A 17,299-nucleotide genomic window follows, 5' to 3' on the forward strand; every position below is an offset into this window, starting at 1 on the left:
GGAGGGAAGTCTTTGTTTTGTGTTGTTTGTTTGTCTGTTGTTCTCTCTGGGTTCTGAGAGTGACCAGATGTACCTACAGGCTCTCTGATTTTCTGTTCAAGTAGTAAGTACAAGTAGAAAGGCAGTTTAGTCTTTTTGATTGTTTTCTTTATTTGCAAATGTGTATTTTGCTGGAAGGATTTTAATTTGTATTTGTGCTGGGGGGAAGGCTTCTCTCTAGTGTCTATGAGCTGAAAGACCCTGTAACATTTACCATCTTAATTACAGAGACAAATTTTACTTTTTTTCTTTGTTTTATTAAAAGCTTTTCTTTTTTAAGACCTGATTGATTTTTTCCCCTTGTTGAGGCTCAAGCGAATTGAGTCTGTACTCACCAGGGAATTGGTGGGAGACAGGGAGAGAGAAGGGAGGGGGGAAGGTGGAATTCCTCTGGTTTTAGATTCACGGAGCTTGAATCTGTATTACCTCTTGGGGAGGGGAAAAGAGGAGGGGGGGAAGGTGCATTCCTCTCTGTTTTAAGATTCAAGGAGTTTGAATCACAGTGATCTTCCAGGGTAACCCAGGAAGGGAAAAAGCCTGGGAGAGGCAACGGTGGGGGAAAGGTTTTACTTTCCTTGTGTAAGATCCAGGGGGTCTGGGTCTTGGGGTCCTCTGGGAAGGTTTTGGGGGGACCAGAGTGCACCAGGCACTGCAAGTCCTGGTTGGTGGCAGCACTACAAGATCTAAGCTGGTAATTAAGCTTAGGGGATTCATGCTGGTACCCCATCTTTTGGACACTAATCTTCAGAGTGGGGGTTATACCATGACAGAGGCCCAGGGGGTCCATAGTGCATGGACTCCCGGAGAGGGCCCACGGCAGAGACAGATGTGCTAAGGCTCAGAGAGGTGAGGCTCCAGGAGGTGGAGGGGCCTGACCCCGAGAGAGAGTGGACCCCCGAGAAGGGCTGTCTCACTAAAAGGGGCACCCCCACGGACCGCACAGGGCCAAGAGTGGGCACGATCTGTGAGTCCGTGACAGCCTCTGAGTCTTTCTTGAGTATAGCAAGGAAAAATTGTATACACAGCTTGTTAGTCTTGACCAACATTTCCAAGAGGAAAAGACATGTCTGAATGTTTTAAGTCGATGGGGAACATGGGGAACCACCAAACCTAACTACTCCCTGGCTTGCTCCGAAAAAGGGCTGGGCCTAGCTTAGGTGCTTGACCCGGTAGAGCTAGGTGCCTCCGGCCCTCGGACCCAGATAGACACACCTCTCACATTGACATTTCCTACTAACTCACTCAGGCAGCTCCCTGTTCAATTTGCTGTCTACTGGGATCCCACTCTTAGCGCCAAATTCTGTCTGTAAATTGTAGATGGAGCTTGGGCTGAAATGTTTTACCTAAGTTCCCTCTATGGCTAAAGATCTAAAAGACTTCCAACTGAAGAGGGATACCAGGACTACTTATCTTAGAGTGGTATTAGCTGGGCAAATATTAGCGGGAGAGAAAATAATGAAGGGGTAGAGAAAGCAAATGGCACTTTTTTTCATTCTCTCCCATCCTACAAGAAATAGGGGCCATTTGATGAACCTGAAAGGAAGCAAATTTAAAACTGACAACGGAGTTATTATCACATGTGATTCTTTTGTAGCACTCACTGCCACACGATAACACGGAGGCCGAGGGATTAACGAAATTTAGAAGAGCAACTGAAATTTTATCTGGATGAAGGCAGTGTGGAGTTATATTACAAAAGGTTAAAAAAGACTATGGAGGGGTATATTATTTTTAGGGATATTGACCACAATAGGCGACAAGGTATTGGGATACCTGGACCCCCTGCTCAGAACCATTGTGAGTAAGAAGTGGGGATGCCAGGCTATGTTCCCCATTAGGTTGATGTGGCGAAGTAGGGAGGGTGGAGTACACACTTAGCTGGAATACTTGACATGGGCCGAATGGAAATCTCTGTGTTCGCAACTGAAGGTAAACCAGAACGAAGAGTTGTCATGCCCAGTCTTGGCATGGGCAGCTGGTGAACCCTAGGCTCAGGAAGGCAGTGCCCCGCCTCAGTCCTGGAGTGCTGGTTGGTAGCTGCGCAGAATGCCTCTCTCCGTCCCCTCCACCAGGTCCCAGAGTGCTGGGTGCGCACAGCACCAGGAACCAGGAGGGGGACTTGGGACTGGAGCATTGGCAAGGCCACAGGAGCTATTTGGAGGTGAGGGATCAATCTTCTCAGGCCTTTGACAGGCGTCATCTACAAGGTTTGGCGTCCTGGCACTGAGACTGCCTGCTTTTAGCAGCTCATGAGAAAAGTGACTTGGAAGCAGAGAGATTCTTTACACGTCTTTCACTGTCTCCGCCTCGCTACACAATGACTCAACCAGTTCTTGGGATATTATCTGCAGTCCTGCAATATTTAGTATTTTCTTAAAGCCTCAGCTCCTGGAGTCCTGTGACTACATGGAAATTTTGGCTTCCTTTTCTTTAACTAAAGTAAGTTTCTAGCCCTTAGGGTTGGAGAGAAAAAGCTTGAAAAGATGAACTGTAACAGCTGACTATAAATCAGGCAAATTAAAAAAAACCCTGAAATTTATGTATTAAATTTCATTATTTCTAAGAAGAGCTGCTGTCAGCTATGCCAGAAGGCGAAACGGTAGTCTACATTGCACAGAAGACACATCAGTCACTGATAGGCAGAACACATTATTGTGTGATGGATCTGGCAGAACTCATAGACTCATAGGTCAGAAGGGACCAATCTGATCATCTAGTCTGACCTCCTGCACAAGGCAGGCCACAGAACCCCACCCATCCAATTTTATAACAACCCCTATCCCAGGACTGAGTTATTGAAATCCTCAAAAATGGTTTGAAGACCTCAAGCTGCAGAGACACCACCAGCAAGCGACCCGTGCCCCACGCTGCAGGGGAAAGGCGAAAAACCTCCAGGGCACCTGCCAATCCGCCCTGGAGGAAAATTCCTTCCCGACTCCAAATATGGCGATCAGCTAAACCCTGAGCATGTGGGCAAGAGTCACCAGCTAGCTGTTGCACTCTCCTGTTCTATCGGCCGAAGGGTAGCAACTTTATGTATCTTTGGCAGCTGTACTATGTTGCCTTACCTATAAAGGGTAAAACAGTTCAAATAACCTAGTTGTCACCTAACCAGAAGGCCCAATGAGAAGAGTCGATACTTTCAAATCTGGGGGGAATGGTTTTGCTGTTGTATGGGTTGTTCCCCCTCTGGAGGCAGGGAGAAGCCAAGCAAGGTACAATAGCTACAGAACATATACTTGAAATAAGCCATCTAAATTACAGCAAATGTGAGAAGGGCAAGGAAATCCATTACGTTATCTTTTGTTTTGGCTTGTGAATTAGTTTAATTCCTGTTTTTCTAACTCCTAAGTCGAGCTCAAACGGGAAACCTCTGTGTTAGCTTCTATTCTGATTTTGTACGTGTGGGTCATTTACTTTTTCTTTTTGGTGAGAAACAGGAATAATGAGGACTTAATCCCTGATGTGGGACAAGTTTCTTCAAGGAAGAATGCTGAAAATGAAATTAGGATTGTCTCCTGGTTGTTTACTAGTGATTGCTTTTGAAAAATATGAAAAAAGAGAAACGCTTTCCTTATCTGTGCTAGGGACAAATTTCTCATGGAATCACCCTTTAAAAGACTTTCGAGAGTACTGCTCATGGTTTGGAAGCAATCAGTTGGTGAGAAACAGGAATGCAGTGGAAGTCATGTCTGATGTGGTCTAGAAAGATTTTCTCAAGGAATCATGCCTCAAAAGTCATTAGGAACGTTTCCTGGTGGTTTTGCAGAGATCGCTCTTGGTGGTTTGGTACAGATGGTTAGTGAAAATTACTGAAAATGACCATTTCATTGCTGCTCATGGAGTCTTGATCGCTTAGAAAGAATTCCAATAGAGCAGAGCTAGTGACACTTTTTTCATGGAATCTTCCTTCGAGAACCCTTAGGCTCCAGTGTTGCTCACTTCGTAGAGTTCAATTTGTGAAAGTTACTGAAAAGGAGACATTCATTCTGAGGAGTGCTAAAGATAAATTTCCTGTGGAAGTTGCCTCTGAAAATATTGCTGTACCTCTCCTGTACAGTTTGTTTATAGAAAAGGACTAAAAATGACCATTACATTGCTATATAGTCCTAGGGATAAACTTGTCATGGAATCATCCTCTGAAAGTGTTTCCGTTTCTCTCCTGGGGCTTTGGTAGAGAGCGGTTGGTGAAAATGATTAAAAATTAACAATTCCTTCCTCACCAGTGCTAGTGACAAATTTCTGATAGAATTGTCCTCTGAAGCTGTTAGGATGTGGTGCTGGTCAATCCGTAAGATTGATTGCTGAACCTTACTAACAAGCCTCAATTGAATCCTGACCAATGATAGTAAAGATTTCCTTAAAGCCTCTTCCTTCGAAAGTGGTTACAGGGCCGCATAGAGGATTCAGTGGGCCTGGGGCAAAGCACTTTCGGGGGGCTCCATTAAAAAAATGTTGCAATACAATAGAATACTATATTCTTGTGGGGGCCCCTGTGGGGCCCAGGTCACATTGCCCCACTTGCCCCCCCCCCCAGGGAAGCCCTAGGAAAAATAAACATTTAAAAACCTTCCACATCTCGGCATAAACCCAGATTTGAGAAAACTTCTTTTTGTCACCTTTACAAGGTATAACTGGTTCTCAGCAGCAACATCAGCTAGTGCTAAAAGGCTCTAAAGGTCATTAAACTGTTGGACAAATATTTTCCATCAAAACTTTTTGGGATAAAAAACTAGAGGTTTTTAAAAAAGCAGAAAAAAATCACGGACAATGTCTGCTTTCCTTCGGATTTGTTGTTGTTTTTTTTTTTTTTTAAATGGAAAAGCGGAAGTTACTCTGCCAAAACCTGATCATGGTTTGGGGTTTCAGAAGTGTGTGGCCAAATATTTGCTGCCTGCTGTATTTGTTTAAAGAAACAGTACAAAAATGCTGCTTTAAAAAAAATCCAAAACTTTTGAACCACCTCAGGTTGTGATTAAATGCCTGAGCCCATCCAGTCAGAGATTTTTCCAGGTTTCTGATATCTGCTCGCTTCCTTGACTCCTATCTGTCTCCATAACTTGGGGTTCATTTAGCTTAGAACATAAGAACGGCCATACTGGGTCAGAACAAAGGTCCATCAGCCCAGTATCCTGTCTACTGACAGTAGCCAATGCCAAGTGCCCCAGAGGGAGTGACCATAATAGATAATGATCAAGAGATCTCTCTCCTGCGATCCATCTCCACCATCTGACAAACAGAGGCTAGGGACACCATTCCTTACCCATCCTGGCTAATGGCCATTAATGGACTTAACCTCCATGAATGTATCTGTTTCCTAGAGAGTGGCTCCACGGGGTCCCTTACAAACTGGAGATGGTTACTGTGGGTTTGTCTTTAGTATAGCTTATGTACATACTCCATGAACTGAGCATTTGAGCTTGTTCCAGAATCTGGGATGAGCCTATGTTGTGAAAACTGAAATGCTCAAAATAGCACATGCATGTGAATGGACACAGGGTGCTAAAATTAAATTAACCCAGGGGTTCTCAAACTGGGGAATCAGGACCCCTCAGGGGCCCACGAGATTATTACTGGGCTCACGAGCTGTCAGCCTTCACCTCAAACTCCACTTTGCCTCCAGCATTTATAATAGTGTTACATATATTAAAAAGTGATTTTAATTTATAAGGGGGTGGTCACACTCAGAGATTTGCTATGTGAAAGGGGTCACCAGTACAAAGTTTGAGAACCACTGAATTAACCCCTTTGGCACCTCGGGGAATGCAGGGTGGGGGGTGTCTCCCTTGGTAGAGTTGGAAAGGAGGTAGGATATTGCTCTTCTCATGAGATTCCCTCCCCCATGGAAAAGATAACAGCTTGGCTCTTTGTGTTAAATAGCTGTCTGGAAGCCTCAAAGTGCTGAATGAGCTTTAGGGTAGGGAAGGCTGTGCCTCCCCAATCAGCCTAGCCCTGCCCCCTATCTGACCTTCACCCACTTCCTGCCCCCCAACTGCCCCCCTCAGAATCCCCAACTGCTCCTCTCGGAGTCCCTGACCCATCCTGCTCCTTGTCTCCCTCTCTCCATTCATGGTGCCTGATAGAGTGTGAGGCTACATTAACAACAAAATGTTAACCCTTGAGGGCTCTGTCGAGTGCTAGTTCATTATTTAGCAGTAAGGCATTCCCTGGGAAATATGCCACCCTCTGGCTTTACCACCTCAACCAAACTTTACAATTGTCATTGCTGTGTACAGTATTAAATTGTTTGTTTAAAACTTATACTGTGTGTATGTGTATGTATATATAAAATATGGTCTTGTCTGGCAAAAAAAAATTCCCTGGAACCTAACCCCACCATTTACAATAATTCTTATGGGGAAATTGGATTCACTTAATATCATTTTGCTTAAAGTAGCATTTTTCAGGAACATAACTACATTAAGTGAGGAGTTACTGTATAATGTTATCCCCCTGTTAATATTCCTGTGACATTGGTTTATCAGAGTTAATGCTTTTTGTATATTTTTTTATTATTTCATTATCAATTACAGAAAAAACTGTGTTATCTGGCACTTTATCATACTGGAAAGCTCTATTAACCGGCATTTCTGATCTGTCCCAATACAAAATCTTCAATCTAGTAACCGGGACTAGTATATTGCCCAGAAGGTTATGCAATTGCACATTCTGCACTCTACTTTTATGCAAAAGAGGCAGAAGACAAGTAAGCAAGGTGATATCAGAGATGTATTAAAAAAAAAGCAGCTTCCAGAGTGTCATAGGGTCATTACAGATTTAGCCTAATCTCTTACATCTTCTACATTTACGATAATTGATGTTGATTATGATGACCCTGAAGCACTGCAAGATCCTGAAGTGTCTTCTGAATCATCAAAGATGAAATTATGTTCAGTATAGTTTTAGTGTTCAATGTATTTTTAGTGATCTGGGTGTACGCCCTCTGCTGCCCTTAGTGATATGTAGTGTTATAAGATAACCTACTGTATGGAAAATTTTACCTGCATACACCTAAGTGCTTCAAGAAACCAACCACTTTGCAGTGCAGTACTACTACTGGATTGATGAATACGTGTCTACTATTCTATACTTTATCCATTTTATTGTATTCTAATTCTTTGAAAATTGGTATTCCATTGTAAGTGTAACTCTTAGTTAACTGGAATATTTGATTAACTGGCACCCCCATTCCCCCAACATGCCAGATAATAAAGCTTTTACTGTAGTTTCAGTTACTTTTCCATCTCAAATATGTATTTTTTGTGTACATGTATGCATGCATACTTACACATACACACACACCCCTACCTTTCCTTGATAAGTCCCTAAGGAGCTGTGCCAGCACTTCAGCCATCATACAATTATTTTATTTTGATTTATAAAGTTTCCCTTGGGAGCTTTCTCAAACCACAAGAGCCTGCAGTTTAAAATAAAAAAGTACGAAACAGAGATACCCATCAACTACAAAAAGGTTCCTGCTATTGGATTAACTCAAGTAACTTTCCAACCATTTCCCCCTTCAATTTTATTGAAAAAATCCTTTTCACAATACACTGCAAGATACTTGGGTCTTCTTTAACGGTGTAAAATTATACTTGGAGTCCAATTAGGGGCGGCTCCAGGTACCAGGACAGCAAGCGCGTGCCTGGGGCAGCAAGCCAGTGGGGGCGGCGTGCTGGTCGCCATGAGGGCGGCAGTCAGGCAGGCTTCGGCGGCTTACCTGCAGGAGGTCCCCTGGTCCTTTGGCAGCAATTTTGTGGTGGGTACGCCAAAGATGCGGTACCAGCAGATTACCCAGAGAAACGCCACCGAATCCAAGTGACCAGCGAACTGCCCGCAGGGCCGCTGAAGGCTGCCTGACTGCCGTGCTTGGGGTGGCAAAAAACATAGAGCCGGCCCTGTCCAATCCTTTCAACAAACTCTAGAAAATATTCAAGAGAGAATGATCTTTTATTGGTCCCTGGGACAGTCTTTTTTCTATTTATCTATTTTCTTCACACACATCCCTGTATCCAGGGACGGCTCCAGGCCCCAGCACGCCAAGTGCGTGCTTGGAGCGGCATGCTTCGGGGGGCGCTTTGCCGGTCGCCGGGAGGGTGGCAGGCAGGGTGCCTTCGGTGGCATATCTGCGAAGGGCACGCCTGAGGGAGGTCCACCAGAGCCGTGGGACCAGCAGACCCTCCGCAGGCACACCTGCGGGAGGTCCACCGGAGCCACGGGACCGCCGAGCAGCAGAGCGCCCCCCACGGCATGATGCCATGCTTGGGGTGACGAAATGTCTAGAGCTGCCCCTGCCTCTGTCTGTCACCTTAAGCATTTCCATACAGACCGTAATCATTGTATGTAAGAGAGGAGTATCAAACATCCAGCTGCCAAAAGTATTTGTGTGCGCCCTCTGGCATGTCCAGATTCTGCAGAATCTAAGCTTTCATTTGTTAGGGAAGGGAACCTTCCAAATGCAAGGTGAGTCTGGTTCAGTGGTGTCTGCAGAAAGCCCTGCTCCCTTTCCTCTTGCGGTGGGGTTTCTACTGAATCCCTATGGCACTATACATGCCAGCCTGACTGTGTCATTGCTAGTCCTTGTAGCAGAGGGGATGGGAGGAAAGGGAGTAATGGCTGCGTGAACTGCTGCAGCAGAGGACATGCTGCGGGAAGACAGGAGGAGAAAAACAGAGGCAGGGGAGGGACACCTGGAAAGAAGGGTGGGGAAGATGCCCAAAGGGTGAAAAAAAAGCAGCAGATTTTACCAGGAAGTGATGGCACAAGTGACTAATGGTGGTCATTAAAAGTATCAGGATTGGCTTTCAGAGATGTTGAGACTCCAACTGAGGGGAATGGAGCATCCTAAGCCTGGCCATTCTCCCCCTGCTTTGAGCAGGGGATTGGACTAGATGACATCCTGAGGTCCCTTCTAATCCTGGTATTCTATGATTCCTTAACCCCTAGTCCCCAGACACTTAATACCCCTAGCAGCCAGCTGCCCCAATCTGCTTCCCACCACCCCCAATCCTGCTTCCTGGGTATCTCGGGAAATCCTAGCTGTAATGCCCTCCTCTAGTGCTGCTCCTGAGGCTGGCGGCCTGAGGTAGCGGTTAAGGGGACGGGGGATCTTTCAATCCAGGGAGATAGAGATGTTCTCCCTCCCTGCACGGTCCTGGCAGGAGGCAGAAGAGCTCGGTAGCTCAGCAGCGAGTTCAGCAGCACTTAAAAGGGGCTGGCTGAGGTCTCCCCTGCTCTGCCTGGGGTTTGCCAGACCAGGCACAGGCCGAGGGTCACTGATCAGTTTGGGGCTGATTATGGCTGCCTCCTCACCCCACAGCTGGGCAGCCGGGTACTCTTGAGCCCAGTTCCACGCCCGCCCGCTGGAATCGATGAACGTATGGTTCATTTCTGCCATCCAGTCAGGGGGCTTGGAGAGCATCTCTGCCTCATGGACCCTCTCATGCCTCGTGAGGCTGGAGAGCTGAGTGAAGCTTTTGCTGCACACGGAGCATTTAAACGGTTTCAGGTCCATGTGGGTGATCTGGTGCCTGGCCAGGATGGAGCGCTTGACAAAGCTCTTCCCACAGTGGGTGCATTTATGGGGCTTCTCAGCTGTGTGATGTTTGAGGTGCGCCCGGAGATTTGATCTCTGAACGAAGCATTTACCACACTCCTCACATGTGTATGGCTTTCCCCCTGCATGGCTAATCTGGTGGAGGAGCAGCTCTGAGCTCTGACGAAAGCATTTCCCACAATCCGGACAGAGAGTGGGTTTCTCGTCTGCGTGGATTCTCTGATGCTCAGAAAGGGCTGAGCTCACCCCGAAGCTTTTCCTGCAGTTGGAGCACTGGTAGCATTTCTGCCCTTTGTGGATTCTCTGATGTGTGACGAGGCCTCTGCTGTCCCTGAACCTTCTCCCGCAGTCAGGGCATGTGCAGAGTTTCTCGTCCAACGGAAATCTCTGATGTGCGAGAAGGGAGGAGCTTTCCAGCTCCTCCTCCTTTGCATGCAGGTGCTTGTGTCTTGCTAAATGGGACCTCACACTGAAGCTCTTCCTGCAGTCCGGGCACTCGTAAGGCCTCTCTCCTGTGTGGGTCCGGCGGTGCCTCATGAGGTCTGAGTTGTTACTGAAGCATTTCCCACAGTCGGGGCATTTATGGGGTCTCTCTCCTGTGTGGATTCTCTGATGATGAATAAAGTTTGAGCTCTCGCTGAAGCTTTTCCCACAGTCCAGGCACTTGTAGGGTCTCTTTCCTGTGTGCAGTCTCTGGTGGGTGATCAGCTGTGAGCTCACGCTGAAGCTCTTCCCACAGTCACTGCATTTGTAGGGCTTCTCTCCTGTGTGCAGCCTTTGGTGTCTAACAAGGGCTGATTTCTGGCTAAAGCTTTTCTCACAGTCAGGGCATTTATTGGGCCTCTCTCCAGGGTGGATTGTCTGCTGAACACTAAGTTCTGAGCTCTGTCTACAGCTCTTCCCAGACACCGTGTGTGTATCTCCATTTTCACCTCCTTTCCTTTCTCTCAGACAGGCTGAGATGTCTTTTGGTTTCTTGAGTCCTTCCCCACAGCAAGTGGGTTTTCTCTCTCCCTTCCCTTGCTGGTTTTTCTGATGCTTCTCCAGCCTGCACTGACTCTCACAGGCTTCTCCCTGCTCATGACTCTGGGAAACATCCCTTTCAGCTCTTCCCAATAACATCCCAGGTGGTTCCACTTGCTCAGGACCTTCCTGCTTCTCACTCACTGTCTCGTCACCTGCTGGAACAGAGAGAGAATCCAGACAGGAGTCAAGCCCTATGCCAAGGAGACAGAGAACCTCAGAGAGGGGATCAGGAAGTGGGGGAACAAATCCAAATAACAAATGGAGAGACTGGAACATCAGGAGATGAATCCCCTGGAGGAAATGGGGAAGGGACATTCCCACCCAAACACTCAGCTGTCAGGAAGGGTGGATGGGAAGCTATGATAAGTGACATCTGTGATGAGAATACGACCCCTGTGGGGGATAGTCCCGGGGAAAGCAGAACTGGGGGAACATATGGGGTGCTGGTGGGAATCCCTCATTTTTACTTTACTTGCTGAGGGCTACCAAGTTAGTTTAACCTCACCTGAAATCTCCTGTTCCTCACAGCCCTGGAGATCTGGGACCCACAACTCTTCCCCTTGTTCCATCTGAGAGCTCACATTGGAGCTGTCAATAAGTAATCCTTCTAGGAGAAAACACACAAACAACTGAGATCAGGGTTTATTCCATTTCTTTAAAATAAAGTGTTACACATGGTTTTAACCCAGCCCTATTCCATGCTGAGGGGCATGAAAGCCAAACAGATAGGAACTTGGTCATGGAGACCCTTTGTGAGAGACAAATGTCTGCTGAGGAATGTATTATTCCCCTTGTAGATTTTAAGGCCAGAAGGAATCATTATGGTCAATTCATCTGATGTTAGGAGAGGCAGGGAACCAAAAGAGCATTCTAAAGCACACACTATCTATGAGATACAGAGCAACCCCCATCCCACTGGTGTCATGGTTCAAGGCTTCCTGCCCACAAAAGAGAGAATCCCACTTTGTTTTCTGAGTGTGGATTTTTCATGCAAGTTCCTTAAAACCAGATGCTCTCAAGTGAGGACATGGATCTTAAGTAGCCTCTTGTTGCATTCAGCAAGCATAAGAGCTTTGCTCTCACAATTCTGTACAAGCTCTCCCCTCCCTCCACTGTTCATAGACTCCAGGCCAGAAGGGACCATTGTGATCTAGTTTGACCTACTGTAGGGGTATGTCTACACTATGGGATAAATTTGATTTAACATAAACTGGTTTTATAAAACAGATAGTATAAAGTCGATTGCGCGCAGCCACACTAGGTACATTAATTCGGCGATGTGCGTCCATGGTCCGAGGCTAGCGTCGATTTCTGGAGCGTTGCACTGTGGGTAGCTATCCCATAGCTATCCCATAGTTCCCACAGTCTCCCCCGCCCCTTGGAATTCTGGTTTGAGAGCCCAGTGCCTGATGGGCAAAAATCGTTGTTGCGGGTGGTTCTGGGTACAGCCTCACCCTTCCCTAAGTGAAAGCAGCAGACAACCCCCTCGTGCCTTTTTCCTGGGTGAACTGTGCAGACGCCATGGCGCTGCAAGCATGGACCCCACTCAGATCAACACTGCGATTGTGAACGTTGTAAACACCTCATGCATTCTTGTGCAGTCTGTGGTGAACCATGAACTGCAAAGCCAGGCGAGGAGGAGGCGGCGGCTACGGCAGCGCAGCGACGAGAGTGATGAGGACATGGAAACTTAATTCTCCTTAACCGCAGGCCCCTGTGCTTTGGAGCTCCTGCTAGTAATGGGGCAGGTTCTACCCACTGAAGGCCGATTTTGGGCCCGAGAAACAAGCACAGACTGGTGGGACCGCATAGTTTTGCAGGTGTGGGACGATTCCCAGTGGCTGCGAAACTTTCGCATGCATAAGAGCACTTTCATGGAACTTTGTGACTTGCTTTCCCCTGCCCTGAAACGCCATAATACCAAGATGAGAGCAGCCCTCACAGTGGAGAAGCGAGTGGCAATAGCCCTGTGGAAGCTTGCAACATCAGACAGCTACCGGTCAGTCGGGAATCAATTTGGAGTGGGAAAATCTACTGTGGGGACTGCTGTGATGCAAGTAGCCAAAGCAATCACTAAGCTACTGCTATAAAAGGTTGTGACTCTAGGAAACATGCAGGCCATAGTGGATGGCTTTGCTGCAATGCAATTCCCTAACTGTGGTGGGGCGATAGATGGAACCCATATCCCTATCTTGGCACCAGTGCACCAGGCCACCCAGTACGTAAACCGCAAGGGGTACTTTTCAATGGTGCTGCAAGCAATGGCGGATCACAAGGGACGTTTCACCAACATCCACGTGGGATGGCCAGGAAGGGTTCAAGACGCTCGTGTCTGCAGAAGCACTGCTCTGTTTAAAATGCTGCAGCAAGGAATTTACTTCCCAGACCAGAAAATAACTGTTGGGGATGTTGAAATGCCTGTAGTTATCCTGGGGGACCCAGCCTACCCCTTGATGCCATGGCTCATGAAGCCATACACAGGCAGCCTGGACAGTGGTCAGGCGCTGTTCAACTACAGGCTGAGCAAGTGCGGAATGGTGGTAGAATGTGCATTTGGCCGTTTAAAGGCGCGCTGGTGCACATTACTGACTCGCTCAGACCTCAGCCAAACCCATGTCCCCTTTGTTATTGCTGCTTGCTGTGTGCTCCACAATCTCTGTGAGAGTAAGGGGGAGACCTTTATGGTGGGGTGGGAGGCTGAGGCAAATCACCTGGCTGCTGATTACGCGCAGCCAGACACCAGGGCAATTAGAAGATCACACCGGGAAGCGGTGCGTATCAGAGAAGCTTTGAAAACGAGTTTCATCACGGGCCAGGGTATGGTGTGACTGCTGTGTTTGTTTCCCCTTGATGAACCCCACCCCCTTGATTAACTCATTCCCTGTAAGCAACCCACCCTCCCCCTTCGCTTATAGCTTGCTTAAGAAAATGAAGTCACTATCGTTTAAAAATCATGTATTCTTTATTAAAAAGTTCATTATAAAAAGAGGGAGAGAACTGGCAAGGTAGCCCGGGTGCGGTTTGGGAGGAGGATAGGAGGGAAGGAAAAGGCCACTAAAATCATTTCAATGTAATGACAGCCTTTTGGTTGGACTGTCTACAGGGGTGGAGTGGGCTGGTGCACAAAGCCTTCCCCCACGCATTCTTACACGTCTGGGTGAGGAAGATATGGAACATGGTGAATACTGAGGGTGGTGACACAGGGGCTGCAGCGGCACTCTATGACCTCGCTGCTCTTCCTGAAGCGCCACCAGACGTCGGAGGATGTCAGTTTGATCACGCAGCAGCCCCAGCGTTTCATTCCGCCACTGCTGATCTTCCTGTCTACACCTCTGATCTTCCTGCCGCCACCTCATCTCGAGCGTCTCTCCTGTCCTCACGTTCACTGGCATCCTTCCTGTAATTTGATACCACGTCCTTCCACTGATTCAGATGAGCTCTTTCATTGCGGGTTACTTCCATGATTTCAAAGAACATTTCGTCTCGCGTCCTCTTCTTCCTCCGCCTTATCTGAGCTAGCCTTCGGGATGGAGTAGGGAGGCTTGAAAAATGTTCAGCTGCATGAGGGAGGGAAAAAAGGAAGAGAAGTATTTAAAAAGATACATTTCACAGAACAATGGTTATACTCTTTCACAGTGAACAACACTATTCACCTTACACAGCACATGTGATTTCACTACAAGGTCGCATTTTGCATCTTAACTTTGAGTGCCTGGGCTCTGGTGTTACAGATCTCACAGACGCAGGTCCGGGCATCAGAATTTAGCTTGCATGCGGCCATGGTAAGCCATTGTCTTTCGGCTTCAGCAGCCTTCACTTCCATTCACAGAAGCCACCCCCATCCCCCCTCCAATTCTCTAGGATGATCGCTTTACCCCCTCCCCCCACCGCATGGCTGGTATCATGGAAGATCACTGCTAATCACCCTCCTTTCCCCCCCACCGTGTGGCTGGTAGCTGGGAAGATTCCTGCTAGCCAAACGCAAGAAAGCTCAGTGCTATCCTTCCTCCCCTCCCCCTGCTTGGCTACATGCAAGGAAGGATTTCTTGTAAGCAACAGGCAAACACCCCTGTAGGAAAAAGGCCATCTCTGTCCCCTTAATTAAATTCCTGAATTTCAGCCAGGTTACTATGAACGATATCACTCTGCTGAGGATAACAGAGCGAGATAAAGAACGGATGTTTCTTGAATGCCTGAAATCACCGGGACCATACGCAGCTATGCTTTGTCATGCAATGATACCCGATTACTTGCTACATGCGTGGCGTGGTAAAGTGTCCTACCATGGTGGACGGAACAAGGCTGCCTTGCCCAGAAACCTTCTGCAAAGGCTTTTGGAGTACCTCCAGGAGTGCGTCATGGAGATGTCCCTGGAGGATTTCCGCTCCATCCCCAGACATGTTAAACTTTTCCAGTAACTTTACTGCCCGCGAATGCATCCCAAGCCCTCAGGGCAAATCAATCATTAAAAAAAGCTTCCTTTTAAACCATGTTTTATATTTACAAAGGTACACTCACCAAAGGTACACTCACCAGAGGTTGCTTGCATGGCTTCACTGTCTGGGCTAGTGGCTTGGGAGGGCTGGGAGGGTAATTCCGTCTGGGTCAGAAAAAGCTCCTGGCTGTTGGGGCTAACAGAGCACTGTGTGCTCTCTTCAAGCTCGTCCTCCTCTTCCTCCTCCTCACCTTCCCCATCCGCATAATCCTCAGGCATGGCTGAGATTACAACCCCCACCATGGAATCCAAGGGCGGGGGGGTAGTGGTGGCGCAGCCCCCTAAAATTGCATGCAGCTCAGTGTAGAAGTGGCATGTTTTCGGCCCTGCCCCAGGCCTTCTGTTTGCCTCTTTGGTTTTCTGGTAGGCTTGTCTGAGCTCCTTCACTTTCACTCTGCACTGCACTGAGTCCCTGGTGTGGCCTCTCTCCTTCGTGGTCTTGGAAATTTTTTCAAAAGTTTTTTCATTTCGTCTTTTTGAACGGAGTTCTGTTAGCACTGAATCCTCTCCCCATATAGCGATCAGATCCAGTACCTCCCGTGTGGTCCATGCTGGAGCTCTTTTTCTATTCCCAGGAGACTGCATTGTTACCTGTGCTGATGAGCTCTGCGTGGTCACCTGTGCTGATCAGAGCTCCACGCTAGCCAAACAGGAAATGAAATTCAAAAGTTCGCGGGGCTTTTCCTGTCTACCTGGCCAGTGCATCCGAGTTCAGATAGCTGTCCAGAGCAGTCAGTGGTGCACTGTGGGATACGGCCCGGAGGCCAATACCATCGATTTGCGGCCACACTAACCCTAATCCGATATAATAATACCGATTTTAGCACTACTCCTCTCGTTGAGGAGGAGTACAGAAACCGATTTAAAGAGCCCTTTATATCGATTTAAAGGGCATCGTAGTGTGGACGGGTGCGGCGTTAAATCGGTTTAATGCTGCTAAAATCGGTATAAACACGTAGTGTAGACCAGGCCTAGGACACAGACCAGAGAACTGCCCCACAATAATTTGTGACAAAGTTCCTCCTCTACCTTCGTGGGTCCTGCGCTTATTGGTGGATTTGCTTGCCTCCGAGATTCATGGCAGCCCTCAGTTTGCAGGGGCGGCTCTAGCTTTTTTGCCACCCCAAGCATGGCAGGCAGGCTACCTTTGGCAGCGTGCCTGCGGGAGGTCTACCAGACCCACCGCTTCGGCATTCTTGCTGCCGAATTGCTGCCAAATCCACAGGACCGGCAGACCTCCGGCAGGTGCACCGCCGAAGGCAGCCTTACTGCCGCCCTCACACCAACCGGCAAGCCTTCCCTCCATGGCTTGCTGCCCCAGGCACGCACTTGGAGCGCTGGTGCCTGGAGCCGCCACTATCAGTTTGGCCGCTTTCATGGCTCAGATCTGCTGTTTTACTCAGATAATTTCATCACCGGCCAGCAGGGGGAAAAGGAAGGAGAACAATCCCTACAGTCTCTGCTGATCCACCATGTGGGTTGGGGAACAGCCCAGAGACGTTCCCTCTGGTGGAACCTACAGTCCAGGTCTAAAAATCGACTTCTATAAAATTGACCTAATTTCGTAGTGTAGACATACCCTATTACTTTCACTGGCCACAGCACGTCACCTTTGGCAACCCCAGCTGCTCTGCTCAGCCTAAAAGCTGCTACACTTCCAGGGACACTGATTTTGAGTACCTCACATGTCATGTGCCCACGGTGAGACGGTTATGGGTCTTAAGAGGTGCTGGACCCAATGGGAACTGCGGCTGCCCAAGGTGTCAAGCTGGGTTCCTAAAAAACGGAGGCTATCACTGAGGCCACTTTTTAAAAATGTGTGCCATTAAATGGTCAGCTAAGAAAGATTTAACACAAGCATGACCTATTATTACAGGTGTAATTACTATTCTGGTGTACAGTTAGCAGCTAGGAAGACATTCATGTGCATTTGTCAGCTCCTAGAAGGACCTTGGCTTAAATTTGGAAGCTAGAAGCATAAATACTTTAAAGCAATTCCTTTCACTGTTTTGGGAAAGTTACTGTTAACTCTGTGAGGGTCATTTCAAGGCAGTTCCCAGGAAAGAGGAAAATAAAGTTCATAACAAAACCTGGCAGGTGTCACAAAGTGGCACTGTTCAACACAGTCTCCAAACCCTTTTCCTAGGCATGTGAGCAAGTTTTGACTCTAGGGATGATATATT

At 47.7% G+C, this 17,299-nt stretch overlaps 2 protein-coding genes across 4 annotated transcripts; both read right to left on the reverse strand.

The window, feature by feature from the left end:
• Positions 1–6,530: 6,530 nt before the first annotated feature.
• Positions 6,531–17,275, reverse strand: LOC127032445 (zinc finger protein OZF-like). Of its 3 annotated transcripts, none has more exons than XM_050919714.1 (3): positions 16,797–17,275; positions 11,127–11,225; positions 6,531–10,812 (listed from the first exon to the last, which is right to left on the reverse strand). In XM_050919714.1, exons 2-3 carry the CDS (start codon positions 11,188–11,190, stop codon positions 9,152–9,154), a joined length of 1,725 nt encoding a protein of 574 aa, XP_050775671.1. In that variant the 5' UTR covers positions 11,191–11,225; positions 16,797–17,275; the 3' UTR covers positions 6,531–9,151. The 3 variants fall into 3 exon arrangements, with proteins under 3 accessions (XP_050775671.1, XP_050775670.1, XP_050775672.1); XM_050919713.1 differs by having other exon boundaries at positions 11,127–11,228; XM_050919715.1 differs by having other exon boundaries at positions 6,531–10,776; positions 11,127–11,228; positions 16,797–17,274.
• Positions 13,572–16,773, reverse strand: LOC127032595 (myb/SANT-like DNA-binding domain-containing protein 2). Its single transcript, XM_050919881.1, has 2 exons — positions 15,155–16,773; positions 13,572–14,178 (listed from the first exon to the last, which is right to left on the reverse strand). The coding sequence occupies exons 1-2, from the start codon at positions 15,699–15,701 to the stop codon at positions 13,946–13,948; spliced, it is 780 nt and encodes a 259-aa protein (XP_050775838.1). The 5' UTR covers positions 15,702–16,773; the 3' UTR covers positions 13,572–13,945.
• Positions 17,276–17,299: the final 24 nt, after the last annotated feature.

Source organism: Gopherus flavomarginatus, chromosome 12, assembly GCF_025201925.1.
Source record: "Gopherus flavomarginatus isolate rGopFla2 chromosome 12, rGopFla2.mat.asm, whole genome shotgun sequence".
NCBI lineage: Eukaryota > Metazoa > Chordata > Testudines > Testudinidae > Gopherus > Gopherus flavomarginatus.